At 39.9% G+C, this 24900-nt stretch overlaps 1 protein-coding gene across 1 annotated transcript; it reads right to left on the reverse strand.

Moving 5' to 3' along the window:
• Nucleotides 1-8817: 8817 nt before the first annotated feature.
• LOC103061085 (keratin, type II cytoskeletal cochleal-like) lies at nt 8818-24212 on the reverse strand. Its single transcript, XM_088138488.1, is given in 10 exon segments — nt 8818-8975; nt 8978-9040; nt 10372-10406; nt 10612-10832; nt 11416-11541; nt 15342-15506; nt 16402-16497; nt 18579-18639; nt 20408-20616; nt 23769-24212. Coding segments are annotated over 10 exon segments (1578 nt in total).
• Between the last annotated feature and the right edge of the window lie 688 nt (nt 24213-24900).

Raw genomic sequence — 24900 nt, forward strand, 5'->3', positions numbered from 1 at the left:
AGACCTGATTGGACTTGCCACCTATGAACAGATTGCCCATAGATGTAGACTTTGTATGGACAAGTATAATGAAATATGGGACTCATTTATACAAAATAAAGTAGATTAAAAAAAGAAGGATAGTTATGTAAGTGAAATAAATAAATAAATATCTATGTACTGGAACAATATTTATATTAGATAAGCATCTATAGAAGTGTAACTGTTAACTGGTATAATGATATATTATACTTTGTTTTTTTTCCTTTTTCTGTTGTATTTTTTCATTTTTTTAAAAAAACACTTTGTAATGCTTTTTTTTTTTTTGAGAATGTACAGTATGTATCTGTATTACCATTATTTTTGTGTTTTGTTCCTTTTCTTTTGCTCTTATTGTTTTAAAAACAATAAAAATAAATAAATAATGACCCTCGCAGAGCAGGAAGCCCTGGCCCGGGATGCACTCCCTGTGGGTTGTAGGACAGCAGAACAGGAGCTGAAACTTCTGTGGCCAAACACAAGGACCGAGTGGCAAGACGTGATTTTCTAGGAGAGCTGGGCTTAGAAAATAAAGTCAAGGCAAAGGCAGAGGGAAAGAGTCAAACATACTATGGTTAGCTGTAGACCAATTTGTCCCTTATATTGGTTTGGGGCAGCTGGGTTTGGCCCATATTAAAATGGGGGAACAACTAATTCCCCAAATTTATTAGCTTGCTATGTCTAAAGGAACCAATTCCTCATCAGCTGGGTGCTTGTCACACCTCTCAATGGATTTCATGCCTATGCAGTTAAAATGTTTCAGGGGTTTCACAAAGTGCCAGGCATTAAAGTGCTTATTCTCCCCTCCCTTTTTTATACATGAAGGAAACAAAACTCGTACTCAGCACAGGGATATTTCAAGGTTGGTGGCCTTGTTCTTATCTCCCCTTCCTGCCTATGCTGGTTGTCTGCAGCTTTGATCTTTCAAAGCATTTGCTTACTGTAGGAACTCATGGGATCTTTTGCAAAATCTCTAAGCTGCTGAGAAAGCAGAAGTTAATGCAACTTGAAATGAGCACATTCAGCAAAAAATCTCCAGAAAGCAACACAGCTTGCCATGGAACCTGTACCGCAGAGGTGGGCAATCATTTCAGCCCCAAGAACCACTTGCAAGGCTGGATGGTGGTTCAAGCACTGCCGTAGTAAAGAAGTCTATGGTCCCGGGAGCTCGCCAACAGCTGTTTTGACAAAGTCCTGAAGGCTCCTGCTGAGCATAGAAGTCAGAATGTTATATCCTCTAACTTCTGAGTTGGGAGTAGTGGTAAAGGGCAAGGAAATGGGGATGGGAAGGGAGCATTATAGACAGTCACTGAGACCCATGTAGAAGGTTTGGGGGGGCTAAATAGTCCTATAGACTATCACCAGTAGCCTTCCCTGCAATGGTCATCCTATCCCCTCATTCTGCCATACCCACACTCCCAATAACACTTATTGTAGCCATGTAAAGGACTAGACCTATGCATATGTTACCTTTATACATAGATCTCTTCCCTAAACCTTTTTACATACACGTATCATTAATCAACTGTACTGTATTTTTTCATTACAAATCAAGCATTTATTTTTCTGCTTGATTCTGAAGGGGTTTGAGGGTGGTTATTTTTTTTTTATAAATTCTCTTATTAGTGTACTTTATTTTTGGAACTGGCAGAGGGTGATAGTAGTGATGAAGCTGGGGTTCTTTATGGCATCTGTGTCCATCCTTCTTCTTATTTATATTTATATATATATATACAGTATATATATATTTAAATTTTCCGAAAATTTAAAATACAGGAAAATCAAAACAAGAAAAGAAAAAAAAAGAAAGAAAAGAAAAATCAGTAGAGAAAAAGAATAGAAAAGAAAGTGTAGCTTCTGACTTTCCTTGGTACAGGTATAAATATAAAATATATTCGCCTCTTACTCTAGTATCTAAACGTTTACATAATAAAAAATAGTTTTTAGTCTAATACGCAAAAAAATTCCCCAAATCAATCTATTTCAATAATGCATATGATTTGTACAAGATATTTCTATAGGTATAACCTCAATCATCAAATCCCAAAATCAAAACTGCATTTTTTTTAGTGTCAAGCAAAAAGCCCAAGAGTGGTTTCCAGTTAGAAACAAAACTAGACAATGTCCTCTTTAAGCAAAGTAAACAGTTTCGCCATCTCCGCCAGTTCCATTAATTTCAATGTCCATTCTTCAGCTGTAAGTATTTGTAAATCCTTCCATTTCTGGGCATTTAAAAGTCTTGCCGCAGTTGTGTGTCCATCCTTCTTAAACCTCCCTGGCTGCCTACACTTTGCAATCTGCCAAAGCCTCACGGGAGGAGTTCCCTTATGCTGTCTTTTCTTGGGACTTAATAGGAATGCAGGAAGCCAGGGAGGCTGCAGACTCCTGAAGAAATTAAGGTTCTATCACTGGGAGATGGAGATACATCTACCCTACCTGTAAGCAATCTGCTGTCTCAGATCTCTGGGCTTACCAGCTGAATATATGACTTTTCATGAGGCCACCCTGAAATGTGATTCTACTACTCAGGGATCCCTATCACATATGAGATGGATTTTCAAACTTTTTCAGGACATGGAACCTGTTAGTTAAGAAAAAAAAAAAAATTGAAAGCCCTGATCGAGGAGAAATTGACTGAGTCTGAGCGAACTTTTTTTCTCCTTAGCCTCTCACAGAATCCCATCAAGTTTGGCAGAACAGAGTTTGAAAAACCCTGACATACGGAATGCATATAAGGAGGACAGAATTTTCTCGGCATTGAACGAAAGAGGCATAATGAGAAGGTAGAATGTCTACAGGAAGCTTTTAAGGAATGCTGGAAGATTTCTGTAATATTGCTACCACATTTCAGTGAAAGCAAAATTCAAGGCAACTTTGGGTGAGTCTTAATCAGATGACACATTTGTGGAGATTTTGAAAAAGCCAAAAGAATGGCAACCCTATGCTAGGTAGAACAAGATTTGCAAAATGACAATTCTTGAAAAAATTCATATGTTGCAACACCTCCAGAATTTTCAGGTCTGGAAAGCAAGTTGCAACCATGGGATCCCTGAGTAGCAGAATCACATTTCAGGGTGACCTCATGAAAAGTCAAATATTCAGCTGGTAACCATGGCGAAATAGGTATAGTTGCAGGTTATGTGGACCTACCTAGTATTTTGCAATTAGATTGCACAGTATCTTTTCCCATTGAATCATGATTGTAAAATGACATTTTGGGTCATAAAACTTACATGGCCTATAATTTACTTTTAGGGAAGTTTATAAAGTGCCAGAAAGAGCCAGTTTGGTGTGGTGGTTAAGGCATCAGGCTAGAAGCCAGGAGATCGTGAGTCCCGCCTAGGCCCAAAGCCAGCTGGGTGACCTTGGGCCAGTCGCTTTCTCTCAGCCCTCGGAAGGAGGCAATGGCAAGCCACTTCTAAAAAACCTTGTCAAGAAAACTGCAGGGACTTGTCCAGGCGGTCTCTGAGAATCAGAGACGATTGAACAGATTAAAAAAGAAAAAAAAAGGTGCCATAGCCTGAATTTGGCACCTAAAAACACATTTATTTTTTTTTCTATTGGATTTGTGTGTGTTCAATAGGGCTGCTCAAAATTTGACACCATGGAGATAATTTCAGTTGACAGATTATTAATCCATACAGAGTACATATGTATGCATTAGTCCTGACTTTAAGTTTAAAGAAGAAGAAAAAAAACCCTCACGGATAACTAAGGGCTGTTTCTTCTGTTTTGTTGTTGTTGTTCAGTCGTTAAGTCGTGTCCGACTCTTCGTGACCCCATGAACCACATCGCGCCAGGCCTTCCTGTCCTTCGCTGCCTCCCTGAGTTTGCTCAGTTTCATGCTCATTGCTTCAGTGATGCTATCTAACCATCTCATCCTCTGCCGTCCCCTTCTCCTTTTGCCTTCAATCTTTCCCATCTTCTGTTTTGTCTCAGAATAATTGATCACAAAACCAGGATCAGTCTTATCTTGAATATGGACAAACTAAGTGACCTTCAGAATGCACTGAAGTACATCCTGAACTGAAAGTGACTGAAATTAGTTGGAGCAGATGATGATAATGCTGATGATACATACACAATACATTATCTTGATACAGTGGCATTTGTACAATGTTGACTAAAGTCTGTTAACACTCTAAACTCTCTAATGTTTAGATAACATTGAAGATAAAAGAGTGAGAAATATTATGTCAGAATTAATTATGATTTAAAATGTCAGTGTTAATGAGCCTCAGATTATTTAGCTTTTTCATCCAGAACTGAATGAAAACCGCTGCAGATTGCATCAAAGTATTTGCTGTACAATAAAGGTTTACTTAGGTTTTTCTTAGTATTCAGGTCTCCACTGTATTGTTACTAAATATTATTTGTGCATGTTGGGACAAAAAAAGATGAAAAAAGCAAATTTGACAATTAAAATACAAAGAGAAAAAAGGAAGAGAAAAAGGGGGAAAAGAAAAAGCAAGGTATTCGGTTTCTAATTTCCCCCCTTTTTGCGCTACTAATTTGCAATATTTATAAACATTTGGGCTCCCTTACAAGTTGGACTATAAGTGCCATGCTGTGTGATGTATATATGGAACCATTCTTACTTAAATTTGGTTAAACTTCTGTTGTGAATGTGTGCTGTTAATTTTGCCATTGCTGCATATTCTCCAAATTTAAGTTCCCAACCAGATGTTGTCAGAACTGAATCTTTCTTCCAATATTGGGCAAAAATTGTTCCTGCTACTGTGAACATGTATCTCAATAAATTGTGATGTTTCTTGTTGATTTTTTTCTGGTATTTTACCTAAGAAAAATTGTGGTTGCATTTCAAATTTAAATTCCAAAATTTTCTCCATTGTATCATGTATGTCTTTCTAGTACTTTTGATTTTTACAAGTCCACCACATGTAGTAAAATGTTGCTTCTGTTTAATGGCATTTCCAACATTTATTACTGTATGATTTGTCTACCTTGGATATTATTGATGAAGTTGTATACCATCTGCAAAACCTTTGTAGGCTATAGGCACTTAAAAAATCGTGAACTTGAAAAAATAAGTCATTTTATATTATCAGATTATATCTAAGTTATCAGAGATAGGGGGGAGCTAAGCTTTTTTGTAGGGTCTTAGAAACCTTGTAGGGAGTGGGCATTATGCCCATTCTACCCAATGAAATACCCAGCTTTAGATATTAGGGAACATGTATACGTGGATGAAACTCCCAGGGCTTGTCCTGAAATGTTAAGAATTGAGAATTGCTGATTTGGGATAAAACTCCAGAATCACCAGTAGAAGGCATTGCAAACAGTAAAAATAAGAATGAGAAATTCCTACATTATTATGTAGCTTTAGTCTTTTGACGCACAAGGAGCATCTGCACGTGCAAACTTAATTTTGAATACCGGAGGAGAGGTACACAGATCTCCATGTGGGAGACCCAGATCATCTCTTCTGTTGCCCAAATGCCTCCTCCACCTCTCTGCCTGCACCCTGACACTTCTGCATCCCCGTGAAGGGAAACAATGCTGAGGGGAGTGTCACACATTGATTTAGAAAGGTTCCACTGAAAAGCATTAAAATACCATTTGTGTTTTAGGAGGAATCTCATTGAGTTGCTTATAAATATTCACAGCATGTTCTCCATCACTCATCCTGGGGAAAATGAAACAAAAATGTTAAAAGATCTCATCATATGGTACATCCAGGTGCTTATTTCACAATGATTCCATAGTGGTGGAAATATCTATTGTGGCATCTTTTATAGAGCTAAATGTCTGTACAATGCAGCCCATAATTTTTTTTTTTTGTCTGCGCTCAGTCATTGCTGACCCTGCAGTGACTGCTTGGACGAGTCCTTGCAGTTTTCAAGGCAACTGTTTTCGGAAGTGGTTTGCCAGAGCCTCCTTCCTAGGGCAGAGCCCAGCTGGCGAGCGCAGGAGGCAGGGTTTCCGTTGCTTCGCGCCGTTTTCGGGCGCGCACGGTTTTTCACGCTTACCGGCAACTGCTCCCAACTCCTTTTTTGCAAGGCGCTGCCAGCATTTTTCCTCCCACCGGAGTGAGAGTCCCCATTTATCTACTCACGTAAGTTTTTTTTCGAACTGTTGGGTTGACAGGAACTGGGGAGGAAACAGGAGCTCACCCTGTTTAACGCGAAGGCTGGACTCGAACCGCTGAAGCGTCGACCATTTCTGGCCGGCAACTTTCAGCGTCATTAAGCCGCTGCGCCACCGCGTCCCCCCATAAATTATAGTAGTCCAAAATGGGTAATGGGGGAGCTAGTCTAATAGCTAATACAGGCGTGTGGGCCTGGACTGGGACATGTGTACCTGTCTCATCAGGAATTACTCAAGTTCCTTGGAATCTGGTTCCTGAATTAGTCATCTTCACTCACAGCCTGAATGAAAGTGCACAAGGCAGAAAGTTAATGATTTATAGAAGGCCAGCATGAGATAGCATCTTCAGCAATTGGTGCATATGGAACTGTCTTACCATGTATGGATAAAGGCTTAATACAACAGTCAGGCACTTTGCCAGTGGAAATGCTATTTGTCACCACTTGGCAGCCATGGATCAGAAATATTCACCACGTGAACTTGGTGTAATTGTATCTATATGTATAAAATCTCCTCTTGCTACCCTCTTCTTCACCCCCATCCTTCCCTCCCCCCCTTTAATAGGTAATGCAGATATGTGCACAAAACCCTTTCGTGGTAATGACTTTTTCAGAGATTTTCAGTGTCAGGCAGCAAGAAGCTACAAAAATGGATGCCACCTCCTCCACAGACGGCATTTCATCCATGGAGAGGAAGAACAGTAGAGATAGAACGGTGCAGACACTCTCTGTCCACTATTTCCTTGTTTCTTTCCCTTTGATTTATTTAAATATTTATTTAAAACAAAGATACAATTTCAAAAGATATAATACTGATAAGCGGACAAAGAGAATTCCTTAAGTTATACAGCTGATGCTCGGTATAACATTAATAGAAAATTGACTATACCAGACAAAGTACACTGAGTTATTTTTATATGACTTTGAGCTTAGTGGCAAAATCTCCATTGTTTTATTTGTAAATGCTACAAAAAAAAGTAGAGGAAAAGAAACTATTTTAAAAAGTATAGATAAGTATTTGTTTCTGATTTCCTCCTCCTTTGTACTCCAATTGATTTACAGTGTTTATAAACATAAACTTTAGAAACCATACTTTTAGAAACGTTTAGAAGATGATGAGAAAAACCTTTAAAAACTGTTCTTTACAGCGGGTCATTATTTTAAATATTTAGTTTTCATATATTTTAGTTCTACATTTTATGAAAGATGTGAACAGGGCATTGCCTTTGAAAATATTTAACATAAGAAAAAAACATTGTAAGGGCTACAGAACAGAAGCATGGTACAGTATCAGATATACTGCATAGCTCATGGATACACTGTGGAGCTTCCATATCTAAGGGAACAAGCTTAATATAGTTATAGTCTAAAACATCAGGATAAAGCCACATTATTTACCCACATCTGTTTAACATTCTCATGAAACTGACATTGGGACCTTTTCAGCTGTGTCTTATCTGGCATACAAAGCAACTTGCCTTTCTAAGGTAATTAACTCTCTGGATTTTTTTTTTTCCTTAACAGAAACCAAGCTCTTTAAATTGAAGGCAAGGGTGCTCTCTTTCTGAAAAGGAGCCCATGTGGGCAGTCATGCATCAGGAGAAACAGCATTATTTTGTTCCCAATGGAACAGAGATGAAAGCATGCGTCTTTTGGCAGACATGAGTCCCCAATATTTCTGTGGACCCCCACATCTTAAATGGATTAGATAATACGCACACCTAGATCTCTGACACTGCAATGAATTAGAAGCATTTGTATTTACAGCTGATAATTCACAAATCAGTTCAGAAGCCAGATCTAAGATTATTCCCCAAGATACGATTGCGTGAAGATGCAATTAAAAATATATTTTATTTGTTGTCAGAACCATGTGTGTTTTATAGATAGGGAAACTGAGCCGCCATCATCAAGCGAGTTTATCCTGACTAAGTACAGCCTGGAACTCAGATCTACTTGTGACTGTATCCGTTGAACCACTTTGGCTGCCATGGAATATGCATTCCTGCGTGCTATTTAATCATTTGTATAACAACTTTATGAACCTGCCCAGAGAAGCAGAAACCAGTCACCAAAAGACCAGGGATGTCTGCAGCAAGGTTAGGGAGAGCAGCATATCAGAAAGCAGTGCAGCACGACCTAACAGACAAAATGTGGGTTGTACCAAATTCCCATAAAGCAAGGGCAGGCAGGTAAAAGCATGGTATGGACCAGCCTACAGGGCATGAGCTCTGAAACCCTCCTTGCCAGCGCTTCCCAGTTTGAAAGGGCTTCTCCTTTGTTGTTTTTCTATGGACATCCCCCTCTGCAGGACCACAGCTAGACAGAAGTTGTTTCAGGCAAAAACTGTGCCTGGGTAGTGTTCAGCATTTCCCCACTATCCATGCTCTGCTTTCAATTGCCTCGTGACCCCATGCTTTAAGTAGCAGTAGTCACTCTGTTGCCTTCCAAATATGATGGCCATCCACAGCCATCAGCCCCAATATGCGAAGACAAAGACAAAAGATTGTGGTTGAAAATATCTCTAGGGCAGTGTTGTCCAAACTTGGCCACTCATCTTAAAGTGGCCAAGTTTGGACAACACTGCTCTAGGGCATGAGGCTGCTTATTGCTGCTTCAGAGAATTTGGTGGACCCATTGTGTCTCCTCTGCCACTGTGACATAGGCTTGCCTCATTTGGCTGAACCAAAATTTAGCTCTGGTAGCTCTTTCTGGCCGTGGAAGTTTTTGCTACAGTTTTCATACTGGAGCTGCCTCCCTTGGAACCACTGCTCCCCTCAAGCCCTTGGAGAGTGCTGGAAGTGAAGTTGCTTCCTCCAGGGCTAAGACTTCCTCTGCAGCTCAAGGGGCTCCGCCAGCAAGGCCCACAGCTTTTCCCCCACCGTAGCTCAGGCCTCTGGATGAATGGACCACAGCTGCAAAGAAAACACAGATCTTCAGGGAACACAGAATGAAAAAGGTTCAAACACCTTCTGAAGAGCAAACGCTAAAGTGTTTGGGATTGTTTAGGTAAAAAAAAAAAAGGATGACTGAGGGGGCGAGGTTCTGATTGGGGTATATAAAATCATGGATGACATGGAGAAAGTGGATCGGAAGAAGTTTTTCTCCCTCTTTCAGAACTCTAGGGCTGGGTTCATCCAGTGAAGTTGATTGGAAGGAGATTCAGAACGACACACAAAAAAAGTACTTCAGACATTCATTATTATCAAATAATAGCGATGACTACTAACTTCATGGCTTTAAAGGGAGACCGAAATTCATGGAGAGCAGGTTAATCAAGCTACAGCATACTTCTAAAAACCACTTGTAGGGGAACAACAGAGGCAGGAGGGTATCTGTCCTCTTCAGCTTGCAAGCTCCCTAAAGGCATCTGGTTGGCTAATGTGAGAAACAAAATGCTGGACTAGATGAGTTTGGTTTAATCCAGTAAGGCTGTTCTTGTTGTGAGCCAAGGAGTGAGACACAAACTTTTCCATCCTTTAATCCAAACTTACACCCACATAATATCCAATCAATTCTGGGAGAAGCAAGAGAGTTCTATGCACCTGAAATGCTACTGTATGTTGCATAAACCAGAACAGAAAAGAAATCTAAAGGTTTCATCAGATGAAACTTCTCAGGAAGTCAAGGAAATACAGGTAGTCCTCGACTTACCACCACAATTGGGACCAGAACTTCCATCACTAAACAATGAGGTCATTAAGTGAGTTGCACCCATTTTATGACCTTTTTTGCTATTCTCATTAAGCAAATCATGCAATCATTAAGCGAATCCAGCTTCCCCCATTGACTTGGCTTGCTGGAAGCTCCCTGGAAAGGTCACAAATGGCGATCATGTGACCCCAGGATGCTGCAACCATCATAAATACTGTACATGCCAGTTGCCAGGTGCCCAAATTTTGATCATGTGACCACAGGGACGCTGCAATGGTTGTGTGCGAGGACTGGTTGTAGGTCACTTTTTTCAGCGCTGTTGTAACTTCAAATGGTCATTAAATGAATGGTCGTAAGTTGAGGACTACCTGTACTATTATATAAAGCCTAAGAAAAAGAAATTAGATGGCTTTCACATATTCTTGTTTGTGAAATGCATTACTGTTTGTGCAGTTGTTTCAGCATGACACCGCTATATGTTTTGTTATAATAGCTGTTGCTGTAAATGCACTTTCTATTAGGAAGGAAGGATTTTATTTAATTATCTTATCTTTTACTACTGAGTTTCTATGATTCATTTGCTTTTACTTACATACATTTAGTGTACCAACTCTCTCTCCAGCAAGCCTGTTAAAAGAGGGAAGAAGAGAAATTACTATTATTACAGAAACAATAAAGAGTTGTGGAAGATGGCAGCAAACTCTGCAAGTGCTGCTATTGGCAATGAGGACAATGAGTTCACCAGCAGAACCAAGGCATTTTGAAAAAAATACTTGTACAACAGAAAATAGCATTCTCTTGGCAACCCCATTCTGTTTCGCCTTCTACCCACCTGCTCTCCTCCCCTTCCACCAGCTTCCTATAGGTGAGTATTTCAATATCCAGAGCCAACTTGATATTCAGTAGGTCTTGGTACTCTCGCAGCTGACGGACCATCTCTGCCTTGGCCTTTGTGAGTGCCTCCTCCAGTTCAGCAAGCTTCAGCCTGGCATCCTTAAGGGCAAATTCTCCACACTCCTTCACATCTGCAATGGCTGCCTGTACAATGGCGCACTGCAAGGAGAACAGCCAGGACTCAGCTCAAAGCCACTTACCACATAGAAGAAACTTCAGTCTTGTGATTCCAAATAAAAATATCTGGATTGATTGTCTGTGGGACACTGGCAGAGAAAATCAAGATGTAAGCCTATTATTATTAGATTCATATCTTGTCTTTATTTTCTCCATAACAACAATCCTGTGAGGTAGACTGGGCTAAGAGAGAGCCACTGGCCCATAGTCACCCAACCAGTGACTTTTCATGCCTAAGGGAGGACTAGAACTCAGTCTTCCAGTTTTTAGTCCAGCACCTTAATCCTTACACCAAACTGGCTCTCTATGAGCCTGTGAACAAAAGCATCTGTGGTCTAATTCTTCCCCACATACACCATCTGGATGTTTTTTTCCTTGTCAGTTTTAGATCAGTCTGAATCAGACTGGTGGTTATTAACAAGACCAATGGAACAGTTTACAGGGAAACGAAGAAAACCTCATGAGTGTCAGTATGAACATTAAAAAACAAACTCTATTATGTTCAAGGCTTTCTGGTACAGTATCTATTTCCCATTCATTTTATGGTAATTCTATATGGCCGTACCTGTTTTTTCACAGTGTCAGCCTCAGAATGGAGCTTCTGGATTATGTGGTTCAGTTCTGAGATCTCGATCTTTGTATTGCGCAGGTCATCTCCACGTCTCCTAACTGAAATCTGGAGCTCTTCATACTGGGTGGAAGAGGAAAAGATGGAGGAACCCCCCCCTAAGCTGAATTAAATGCATCTCTCTTATGGGAATTTGGATCCCCGAGGGAGAACTGTTGAGAAAATGTGGACATTTTACTGGAAATGAATGGGCATGGATGCTTCTGTTTTGACTGAGCTTCAAAACTGGCAACTTCCAATACAATATATGTAAATTTGTTCTAACTGTTGTGTAACAGAACGTTAAATGTCAAATCAAAAGGTGGAGTGATTTCCTAATAGTTAACCCCTGAGCCACTTAACACAGTCAAGAGTTGAGCAACCTCCACCCCCCAACCCCCCAATAAAAGAGTGGCAACTTATTACACTGTAATAGAGTTGGAGTAATGTATGCTCCCCTTCATGGATCACTGCCTTGTCGTGGTGAAGGGGCTTGCGTAACTCAGTGAAGCCATGAGCTATACCATGCAGGGCCACCCAAGACGGACAGGTCATGACAGAGAGTTCTGACAAAATGTGGTCCACTGGAGAAGGAAATGGCAACCCACTCCAGTATCCTTGCCAAGAAAACCCCATGGACAATGTTAAAAGGCTAAAAGATATGATGCCGGAAGATGAGCCCCTCGGGTCAGAAGGTGTCCAATATGCTACTGGGGAAGAGCGAAGGGCAATTCCAAGTAGCTCCAGAAAGAGTGAAGCGGCTGGGCCAAAGCCGAAAGGACGTTCAGCTGTGGATGTATCTGGAAGCGAAAAGAAGGTCCGATGCTGTAAAGAACAATATTGTATAGGTACCTGGAATGTAAGATCTATGAACCAAGGCAAGCTGGATGTGGTCAAACATGAGATGACAAGATTGAACATCGACATCTTGGGAATCAGCGAACTGAAATGGACGGGAATGGGTGAATTTAATTCGGGTGACCATTATATCTACTACTGTGGGCAAGAAACCCTTAGAAGAAATGGAGTAGCACTCATAGTCAATAAGAGAGTGGGAAAGGCAGTAATGGGGTACAACCTCAAAAACGACAGAATGATCTCAGTGCGTATCCAAGGCAAACCATTCAATATCACAGTCATCCAAGTCTATGCCCCAACCACTGATGCTGAAGAAGCTGAAGTTGACCGGTTCTATGAAGACCTACAACACCTTCTAGAACTAGCACCAAAAATAGATGTCCTTTTCATCATAGGGGATTGGAATGCTAAAGTAGGAAGTCAAGGAGTAATCGGAATAACAGGCAAATTTGGCCTTGGAGTACAAAATGAAGCAGGGCAAAGGCTAATAGAATTCTGTCAAGAGAACAAGCTAGTCATAGCAAACACTCTTTTCCAACAACACAAGAGACGACTCTACACATGGACATCACCAGATGGTCAATACCGAAACCAGATTGATTATATACTTTGCAGCCAAAGATGGAGAAGCTCTATACAGACAGCAAAAACAAGACCAGGAGCTGACTGTGGCTCAGATCATGAGCTTCTTACTGCAAAATTTAGGCTTAAATTGAAGAATGTAGGGAAAACCACTAGACCACTCAGGTATGACTTAGATCATATTCCTTGTGAGTACACAGTGAAGGTGATGAATAGATTTAGAGGATTAGATTTGGTAGACAGAGTGCCTGAAGAACTATGGACGGCGGTCCGTAACATTGTACAGGAGGCAGCAACTAAAACCATCCCAAAGAAAAAGAAATGCAAGAAAGCAAAATGGCTGTCTGATGAGGCTTTACAAATAGCTGTGGAAAGGAATGCGAAAAGCAAGGGTGAAAGGGAAAGATATAAGCAACTGAATGCAGATTTCCAGAGAATAGCAAGGAGAGATAAGAAGGCCTTCTTAAATGAACAATGCAAAGAAATCGAGGAAAACAATAGAATGGGGAAGACTAGAGATCTCTACAAGAAAATTGGAGATATGAAAGGAATGTTTAGTGCAAAGATGGGCATGATAAAGGACAAAAAAGGCAGGGACCTAACAGAAGCAGAAGAGATTAAGAAGAGGTGGCAAGAATACACAGAAGAACTATACAAGAAAGATCTTAATGTCCCTGATGTCCACACTGGTGTGATCACTGACCTTGAGCCAGACATCCTAGAGAGTGAAGTCAAGTGGGCCTTAGGAAGCATTGCTAACAACAAAGCTAGTGGAGATGACAGTTTTCCAGCTGAGTTATTTAAAATACTAAAAGATGATGGTGTTAAAGTGCTGCACTCAATATGCCAGCAAGTTTGGAAAACGCAACAGTGGCCACGGGATTGGAAAAGGCCAGTTTATGTTCCAATTCCAAAGAAGGGCAATGCCAAAGAATGCTCAAACTATCGCACAATTGCACTCATTTCACATGCTAGCAAGGTTATGCTCAAAATCCTACAAGCTAGGCTTCAGCAATACATGAACTGAGAACTACCGGATGTACAAGCTGGGTTTCGAAGAGGCAGAGGAACTAGAGATCAAATCGCCAACATTCGCTGGATCATGGAGAAAGCACGAGAGTTCCAGAAAAATATCTACTTCTGCTTCATTGACTATGCAAAAGCCTTTGATTGTGTGGATCACAACAAACTGTGGCAAATTCTTAAAGAGATGGGAGTACCAGACCACCTTACCTGTCTCCTGAGAAATCTGTATGCGGGCCAAGAAGCAACAGTTAGAACCGGTCATGGAACAACCAATTGGTTCAAAATAGGGAAAGGTGTACAACAAGGCTGTATACTGTCACCCTGCTTATTTAACCTATATGCAGAGTACATCATGAGAAATGCCAGGCTGGAAGAATCACAAGCCGGAATTAAGATTGCAGGGAGAATCATCAACAACCTCAGATATGCGGACGATACCACCCTAATGGCAGAAAGTGAAGAAGAACTAAAGAGCCTCTTGATGAGGGTGAAAGAGGAGAGTGCAAAAGCTGGCTTAAAACTCAACATTAAAAAAACTAAGATCATGGCATCTGGACCCATCAATTCCTGGCAAATAGAAGGGGTAGAAATGGAAGCAGTAACAGACTTCATTTATTTGGGCTCCAAGATCACCGCAGATGGAGACTGCAGCTATGAAATTAAAAGACGCTTGCTCCTTGGGAGGAAAGCTATGGCAAGCCTAGATAGCATATTAAAAAGCAGAGACGTCACCTTGCCGACAAAGATCCACATAGTCAAAGCTATGGTTTTTCCAGTAATAATGTATGGCTGTGAGAGCTGGACCATAAAGAAGGCTGAGCGCCGAAGAATTGATGCCTTTGAACTGTGGTGCTGGAGAAGACTCTTGAGAGTCCCCTGGACTGCAAGGAGGTCAAACCAGTCAATCTTAAAGGAAATCAACCCTGATTGCTCATTGGAAGGATTGATAATGAAGCTCAAGCTCAGATACTTTGGTCACCTAATGCGAAGAGAGATCTCTTTGGAGAAGACCCTGATGCTGGGAAAGATTGAAGGCAAAAGGAGAAGAGGACGGCAGAGGATGAGATGGTTAGATAGCATCACTGAAGCAATGAGCATGAAACTGAGCAAACTCAGGGAGGCAGTGAAGGACAGGAAGGCCTGGTGCAATATGGTTCATGGGGTCACGAAGAGTCGGACACGACTTAACGACTAAACAACAAACAACAAATGTATGCTACCATCTCAAGAGTTCTTCTTCCTCCATGACAATTAAGTCCAGAATCTACAGTTCCTAACTCTACTACTGCCGAAAAAGAAATAAGGGATATTATACAGTATCTTATCAAAACCTGAAACCCAGCAATATTTCCAAATCCTTTAAATCCATGATGGTTTGAAATTAATTTTCCTACCCTTTTGAGCCCTTACCCTCTCACCTTCCTTTGATACCAGGATTCTGCCTCAGCCCTGCTTCGGCTGGCTATATCTTCGTATTGAGCCTTGACCTCAGCAATGATGCTGTTGATGTCCAAGTTTCGGTTGTTGTCCATTTGGAGAACCACAGAGGTGTCAGAAATTTGTTTCTGCAACTGAGCTAATTCCTAAAGAGAACCGCAATAGGGAGAAAGAGACCTCACCAAGTGAAAAAATATGACAATCTTTATCACAACCAGAAAGTGTCCAACAAAATTTGTCAAGATGAGTCTTATTAGACAGAAATGTGAGACTCTGGAAAAAGCTGTGGATCAGTTTTTGGGATGTTAAAGAAAATAACTACTAGTTACTAATATAGACAACACAGCTGTTTCAAGGGACTTGGTTACTGCTTACTGGTGTTTGTCCTGTTTCTTTTTCATCAAGGGAGCCTTCCTAGCTTGGTATACTCCAGATGTGTTGGATTTAACTCCCATAAGCACAAGCCAATGTGGCTGGTGGGAGAAGTCCAACATCTCTGGAGGACTGCACTGGAAAAAGGTTACCAATAAGACAATTTAAAGGCATACTGATACATAAAATTATATAACATACCTCTAACAAAATCATAAGACAGCAAAAGAGAGCAAGGCACAACTAATCAGAAAACAAGACTGCTAATCAAACATAAAATTTTTGAAATACAACCATTGTACCTTACCAAAGAAATTCCTTCCCATATCTGAGTAAAAGATGAGTAATATTTTTTCTTCTGTTGTCTGCACTTTCTCACAGTAATCTTTGAGGGCTATGTGATAGATGGGCTGATATTCATGGGACCAGAGCTAACATGGGTGGGGACATCCATTCTCCCATTTGCTTTGTCTGACACCAACTTCTCTGTCTCTCCCCCAAATCGCAGGTGACAGGAAAGAGACATACCTCTCATATCAGAGACCTAAACTGATTTCTTGTAGAGAACTTTTGAAGCTAGTCCACAGGCAATTAGACCAAGGGCTGCAGGTTGCCCAGTTTTTCTAAACTGATCTACTTATAAATTCTGTACTAGCAGCGCGTCCTTACTGCTTCACAGAGATTTCTCAAGAAGTTGATTTCATCTCTCAGGGAGTCCACCTTAGCCTGTAGGTCCACTTTATTCATAAAAGTGGCATCCACGTCCTAGAAAAAAAGAAGAAGAAAATCCTGAGAAATAAAAGAATACTAGAATTAGGAGGACATAACCTGAGGTTTACTTGGCATGGGTATTTATAGTATGATAAGGTTGAAGTTAATGTAGATTTTAAAAATCATTATGTTAGAAGTACCACATTAAGGGTATGGAATAAATATAAATCCAGGTTGTTCCCCAAAATGCCCTTATTGGTCTCAGCACAGGAAGGATTTTATAGAAAAGAAACAGTAGGCAAAGTGAAATGGTTAACATATCAAGATTTATTAATAGGAAATGGACCACTTAACATGAAGTCAAGGGAACAATTGACTGCAAAGGGATTTCACTTTCAATGGTTTTCATTTGCACAATTAAGAGAAAGGTTTAATACAGATAAAAAGGTAATTGGACTTGAACAATGTAAGTCAGAATTTGAAACTGAATTATGTACAAATGATGAACATGTGATTGCAAAAATGTATAAACTTTTGTTGATATTTGAAATGGAAGAAGAACAAGTTAAAGATTGCATTATAAAATAGGTTAAGAATTTTGGTTATAATACAGTGGAACCTCGGGTTACGAACGCTTCTGTTCACAAACTTTTCGGGTGACGACCAGCTCCGGCTGCAAAATTTTGCTTCGGTTCGCGAACTCCGCCTCGGGTCACGAACAGGATCCGTGGCCATTTTCCCTCCCGTGACACGGTCCACGGCCATTTTCCTGCCCCCGACACGTGGTCCGCGGCCATTTTTCCGCCCCCGACACATGGTCCGTGGCCATTTTTCCGCCCCTGACACGTGGTCATAGGGAGGGGGACTCTCCCTCCAAGCAATAGCCGCCTCCTTGTCCTCCATGCCAGAACGGATTAACGGTAATTACATTGAACCTTATGGGAAAATTTGCTTCGGGTCGTGACCAATTCGGGTCACGACCAGAATCGCGGAACGAATTAAGTTCGTGAACCGAGGTTCCACTGTATATAGATAGATCAATGGGAATGTGGACAAAGGGACTAAATTCATATTGTGTTAAAATTTAAGAGAGAACTTTTACAAAATGATGTACCATTGATACATGACACCAGAGAAATTATCTAAGACGTATAAAGGTACATTGAGGGGACATTTTACCATACATGGTAGACTTGTGAAAAAGAAGAAGGAAAAAAAGGATACAAATACATATGATGATGCAAAGAATTTTGAAGATTAATACTGAGATGAAACCAGAACTCTTTTTATTGAGACTTATGGATAGTCAGAAAAGACTTATGGACTTTTATATATGGTAACTGTAGCAAGACTATTATATGCACGATGATGGAGAAATACTGAAATACCCACAATGGAGGAATGGATTGTAAAGATGGCAGAATTAGCAGAAATGGCAAAACTGACCTGTTTGGTCAAGGATAAAACAATAAGTACTTTTATAAAAACTAGAAACCTTTTATGGACTTTTTGCTGAAATTGGAAAAAAATGAAATGGTGATTTCTGGATTTGTTGACTGAAAAAAAGGTTGAATATGAGAAGAAGGGATCTCTGTAATGTAATACTAAAGAGGGAGGAGGGGGATAATAAGTTTGTTTGTAACTACTCCAAAGAAGATTGTAAGTCACTTCTTTAATTATCTTTTTTTCCTTGCCTTTTTCTGCTTTCTTTACTTTTTATCTTTTTTCTTTTCCCAACTTTTATTTATATATTTTCATGTTTATCTTTCATGTTTGTAAAAATCTTCAATAATTTTTTTAAAAAAAGAAGAAAATCAATGGCAGAATAGTGCACCATGGGCTCTGTACACCCAAAATGACATCACTCAGTTCCCTAAGCACAAAGGGATGGAGTTAAATCAGCCACAGAGAATCTGTATGTTTCCATATTCCTGAACTACAACTCTCAACTTCACTGTTGGCCATGTTGACTTGAACCGCTAGGAGTTGAATTTCAGCAACATCTGAAAGGCCCTGCCTCCTCAGTTCTAATTTAAAAGCATGTGTTCAAAGATGTCCCTAGCTTATGCTCGGATTTCTCTTCAAATAGTATCAAGATACTCCCACCTTATGAAATATTTACTGAAGTCACCCACCTTCTTGAGCATCACATATTCATTCTCTGCAGTTATGTGCTTGTTGATTTCCTCTTCATACCTATTGGGAGAAAAGGGGACTTGTTTCACTCATTGCTTTTTGAAAAGATAAGTGCAAGAAAGGATTAACAGAGGAGCATCCCAATCATTTCATTAGATTTTTTAAAGAGTTGACTCTCATCAATAATTTTTTATAATAAACTCCACACATTCACTAGGAATAAAGTAGAGGAAAGAAATTCTACAACATTCACAAAACAAAAATAATAGTAGCTTAGGATTTAGTAGTGCTACAGAAGAACATTTACAGACATTCCAAATTTGGCATAAGAATCAGATCAAGTGTCCATCACATTCAACATAAGCAGCAGCTTGATGATTGCAGAAATAGTGGCTATTAACACTAGCAAGTTTTCCAAATTCAGATTATTTCAGAATGTCACTTGGGGTACAAGATGTGGGCAGTTTTTAAAAATGTAACTCTTAACCTCTGTTTATAAATCTTAGGGCAACTGTGTATATTAAGTATGACTGGATAAAATTCAGGTAGAGGCCTGTGGTCCTCTAAATTCTCTAGATGTCCTGAATTATTGCTCCCAACAATCCTAGCCAGCATGGCCTGGCAGTTGTAGTTGAAAGATTAAACAATCCTGGGTTCAGCTCAGTAATTGCATGCTTTTTCGTTCTTTCTAAAAACCAAATTCTAACAGTCAGGAGTGGTGGAGGGAATCCAAATTAGAGAAATGTAGCAGTTTGGATTCTTGCAAATAAATCAGTGTTACAGTCAGGAGTACCTATGTACATTTACTTTGGAATTCTGTGCCCAGCTATTGCTTTAAGGCAAAGGTAGGCAACTGGGTGCTTCCAAATCTTCCAGACCACCCTATTGTTAGATTTGTGGAATTAAGCCTTGTATCAAAATGCTATCCAGTCTGGCAATTAAAACGTAAGAGATTGAAAAGGCTCAGCCAAAAGGAAGATATATGTTATGAGGGAAAAACTGCTTTTAAAAATGGATAGTCGTGTATATCAAGTAAAAAGGTATACATTAGAAGAAATTCAGAGGAAAATGCATTGAAAAAAAATCATATCTGAGGTGCAAATGAGACAGAATGCATTCAGGTCTAGCTGGAAAAATGAATAAAATAAACTCCTCAGTCAGCACAGAGCAAAAACACAAACCAGGCTCCACTAACTTCCCTGAAGACTGAGGGAAGAGCCAGGTTTTTAAGGCCTTCCAAAAGGCCAACAGGCTTGGGGCCATCCACAGGACAGGCACAATGACAGTGAAGGCACACCTCTTAGGTCCAATTAAATGGCACTGTTTCACAGAAGGGACCTCCCCCACTTTCCAGATTTGATGGAATGGGCAGAAACCACTGGAGGACCACTTGAGTATCCTGTGCCATGTAGGTCTTTATAGGTGATAACCAGCACCATTAATTGCCATGAAATTGGGTCCCTGTGATGCTCTGATTCTGCCTATGCACTTCCCAGCCATATCCAGTTGGCCCATATCGGATCAGCATGTGAGACTGAATAGGTATTTAGCCTGATCAAGGAGAGCTCTTTTTATGCTCTTCTGCCTGTGTTCCTCACAATTTTTATGTCAAAAATAAATCTTGAGTTATAGTTGACTTTTGCTTAAAGGAAGACTAACAACTTGGTGAAAGCAGCTAAGGACTAAGAAGGCTAATGATTAAATGGCTGAAGTAGGATTATGCCATACCCCTGTCCTTGCAAAAAAACCCAAAAACTTTGAGAACATAATAAAGAGAATCAGACTGAAATGTTTTTATAAAGAACATTATTTCATTTATAATACCTACTTGATCCTGAAATCTGCCACAGCATCTTGCAGGTTCTTCTTTTCTGTATCTAGCCGTGGTCTCTCATTCAAAAGATTCTCCAGTTGCCTCCTGAGATGATTGATGTGAGCCTCCAAGAAAGGTTCAAAACTCCGACTTGTCACCTTTTGCTCCTGTAAGAGGCCCCATTTGGTCTCTAGAACTTTATTCTGTTGCTCAAGGAAACGGACCTGAATGAACACAAATAAGCTAACATAACATCATTTCCTAATGCTAACAAGAGCACGAATAGCTAAAAACTGCCACCAAAGCTATTATTGCTCATACCCTTTTCACTGCTTCAAAGAGTTTGCAAGGAATTGTTAGCAAGACCTTCAATGGGGAATAACCCAAAAGCAATCAGGCTGAATTTGATATTGAGTATTAATGGCCTCTCTCTTGAAGGCTAATATGATATCAGATGGTAAAGAGCAGATTCACTCAGCGGCCTAATACAGGGATGCGGCATTGAAATTGCCTGATATGTATGGGAAGAGTTAATTGATTTTAACACAACTTCAGTGACAACTCTCATAACCTCCTCCCACACTTTTAACTCTTTAGATATTATAGTGTTTACAACCATACAAATTAGATTTAGATGAAACTTGTTAGATCTACATCCAGCTTTTGGTACAGGAGCACAGGTTGATGTATATAGTGCTCCCTTCCATCCACTCCCAACAGCAATCCTGGGAGGTAGGGTGGACCCCACTGGTCCTACTTCAACATCTTAATCACTATACCACATTGGCTTTCAGGTAGCATCGAGTCAAAATCATGCAAAGCTACCTACCTTTCATCACAGTCTCCATACTCCTGATTTACTCTTAATTAGACTCTGTATCACTCATACCTCACCTTGCTAAATCAAATGGTTAAGATTTTATAAGAAGACTATAGGCCAGATGTAAAGAATTACATAATGGCAGAGCTTTTGAATTTATGTGGAGGTTTCATTTCATATAGATATATTCTCAGGTGTCACAGCCGATGGCAAAAGCTTGCTAGTGGAAATAGCTAAGTAGAGTCAGACAAGTTCATTCTTGGGTGGGAAACCACCCAGGAATCCCAAGACTGAAGACCAGATTGAGGACTTCCTAGAACAAGGCAATGGCAAGCTATTTCTCTACTTTGCCAAGAAAACCACAAGGAGTGTCCATGTAGTCTTCTGGAGTCAATCTTGACTTGAGGAAGATATTACCTTTTACTTCCAGGTAGGTAAAGACTGGATTTCAGCCTTAGGAGCTGGGATCATAGAATCGTTGAGTTAAATAGATCTTAGAAATTAAGTAATTCTCTTGCACAGTATACAAACTGTATCACAAAAGCTTACTGCATCTCCAAATAGCCAAAATGTTAGACATATATCTGAATTGTCATTATTTACAAGGGATAGTTTTCTATTAATTTACTAGTATTCTTACTTTGCTGTTGATGACTTTTAAAAAACAGTCTTCTAGCTTACAGTTATGTGCACTTCAGATTTTAACTCTTTCCCCAAGATTCCTAAAAATCAGACTTCTGCACTTGATCTTAGCCAAAAAGCTAAATGGTTATACACAGTGGGCCAAAATATACTTTGTCTCTGTAGATCTTACTGACAATTTTGTTTCATCTTAGCCCAAAGTAATAGGCAAAACATTGGGATTCCTTGGATTTCCATTAACCCAACTCTGAGCATTTGGGTATAGGCGTGCAATAGCAGTGGATTAAGGATATCCAATCAGACCCGACCTCTCTTCACAGGGATATATTCCTGACCAGTATTCCTGAGTTTTTTCATTCTCCTTAGATCTGCTAGATACCTAAATCAAATTATAATCCTGAAATATGGGAAGGCATTCTCCTTGGTTTGATTTGATGTCCTTCCTTCTGCTGTTCTGGAAAGGAGATACAAAGGTATCCCATTTGACCTAAGGCTTTGCTCATGCAGTGAAGGGGCTATTGAAAATGTAAAGCAAGTTTTGTTATATTGCCCATTATAAGCTGGCACACATTCAGATTTGATAATTCCACATTTAAGCAAATTCCCTGATCATTCTGATCTGTTTAATTACAATTTTTACTCTCAGTTATACATGACCCTGTCATGCTAAGTGTAACTAAATTCTTCCACATTATATGTATGTAACTTACATGTAACTTATTTCATACTAAGTACCAGTCTTTGACTGCAGTAAAGAGTTTTATTCCATTTCAGACTTCTGGCTAAATGAAAAAGATATATCTTCTCTAAAATGCAAATGGATATAAAACACAAGTACTGTGTGCTACCTTTTCTCCTTCTCTCAGTAACCAATCCTCTAGATATTAAATGCTGATGCTGCTGTTTTCATTTTGTGAATTGCAAGGAGCGCATAATCCAGTCCCCAACCTCAGACACCAAGGGGAACTATAACTCAGCAAGCTAGGAATATCATCATCCAAATCAGAAGGAAAGGAGAATGCAAAATTAAGATGTTTCCATGGCACCCTTACCCACGCTTAACTTAACCAGGCTTTAATCAGTGAACCCAATTTTCTGGGTTCATGGAATACATTGAATACATAACTTACCATATGAACTGGTTTTGTCCAACATGCTAAAATTTAGGGTTCAGCATGTTATGGTAACACTATCTTTCAAATGCTTTGGCTTTTTTTTTTTAAATTAAAATCCTTGTGATGCCCCTTTTGCCAATACTGGATACTCTTCTACAGAAGCCCAGTGTAGGGCCAACTATTTTACCAAAAATAAGTTTTTTTTAGTAAGAAACCAAACGTACCGCAGGTGGAACGGCATCTTTGGAAACAATGTAAAATGAGGGAGGTGGAGAACATTTGGCCAGTGATCCATGATGTAACAGTAAGGATGTTACAAACATATATAGAAACATGTACACATGTACAGTACTTAAGATAACTGTTAAAGAAGGAAAAAATAGCTGGTCTTTACTGGAATGTAAAAAATACATCAAAATTAGGAATGGATGGGAGAATCTATTTTTGGTCCATGTCATCTGACATATTTTATATATCAACTCCATCTGTTCAGTGCATCCAACAAAACTGTTCATTCCCCCCCCCCCCAAAATAATGTAGTTTTGTACAAATATCACTCCCAAACACACACACACACACACACTTTATTCCATAATATGCATTCCTGCCTGGTTGTTTCTCGCTTTTGTTTTTGGAATGGAATCTGATGACTACATTTTTAAAAAGTGTGAAAACCAAAAGTTCCAATCCTTATATTAGTCCAGAAAGTGCCCAGCCATTCAGTTTGTAGAAATTTTAAGCATACAAAAATACCAAGTATCCCTTGACCAAAACAGAAGAGGAAAAAAAAACACCATACCTTGTCTATGAAAGAAGCAAATTTGTTGTTAAGGGTCTTGATCTGTTCTTTTTCTTCTTTCCTTACCCTCTGGATGGTTGGGTCAATCTCCAAGCTGAGAGGTGCCAGAAGGCTTGGGTTGACAGTAACCTCACGGATGCCCATGGCTCCAACTCCTCCACAGCCAATATGGCTATAGACACCACTACCAAACCTGTACCCAATTCCACCATGACCCAATCCATAACTATATGCGGATCTGCCAATACTAAATCCACCCATGGACATTCTTTTTCTTGTTCCAAAACCATGGAAGCTTCTGCTGCCAAATCCACCATTGACACGTCCAAAGCCTGCACTGCCTCCTCCCCGAGATACTGAAACCACGTCAAAGCTAGTTCGGCTACATGGGATAATAGCTGAAGATGCACTAAAATTCTTAGAAGAAAATGCTTTTTCAGCCATTACTACTAGGTGAGGAGAAGTAAGAGACAGACAGAATGAGATGAACCAAGATTCCTAGACCTCACAGATGATCCAATTCTCCTGAAAAAATGCACATTTTTCTCCTCTTTTATCCTGTTCAGGAGCTGGGCTTGGCCACTAGAGATCATAGGTCACTGGGGTGAATTAATCAGTTTGGTATGCCTGGCAAAAGCCACTGTTTCTATTCCATTCATCACTGCAGGTATCTTACATAATGTCCTGGCAACCTGCAGACCTAAAAAATCAAATAGACTCTTCTAACCCTGTACTTTATAAAAAGGAAAGCTATCTAATGCGTTGCTTTCAACTTTCTATAAAACAAGAAGCAACTTCTTCCTTTCTGAACCTGATGAGAATGGAGTCACCATGTGAGGTAAGTAAGAGGTGCTGAGGCAACTCCTTTGAGACTGAAGTTCAACAATGCACATTTGTTTTGCTAATCCTTTTGTGTTCCTTCTTCAATGGAAACACCTACTGTGAAGCAAACAGAGATATAAATGTGAGAACATCTGTGCTCAGGTTTACAATTAAGCAGCATGGCAAAGGTCCATGCTGCTCAGAAGGCGAGATGAGAGGAAATTCCATAGAAAAGTCAATTGTCTTCCATGGAATTTCCCCTGGCCAGGTCAATTCAATGAGAAGACTCACACAACTATTCTTGCTAACT

Source organism: Python bivittatus, unplaced genomic scaffold (assembly GCF_059951505.1).
Source record: "Python bivittatus isolate LINGU-HERP-01145 unplaced genomic scaffold, Pbiv_v1 ctg000220_np1212, whole genome shotgun sequence".
Lineage (NCBI taxonomy): Eukaryota > Metazoa > Chordata > Lepidosauria > Squamata > Pythonidae > Python > Python bivittatus.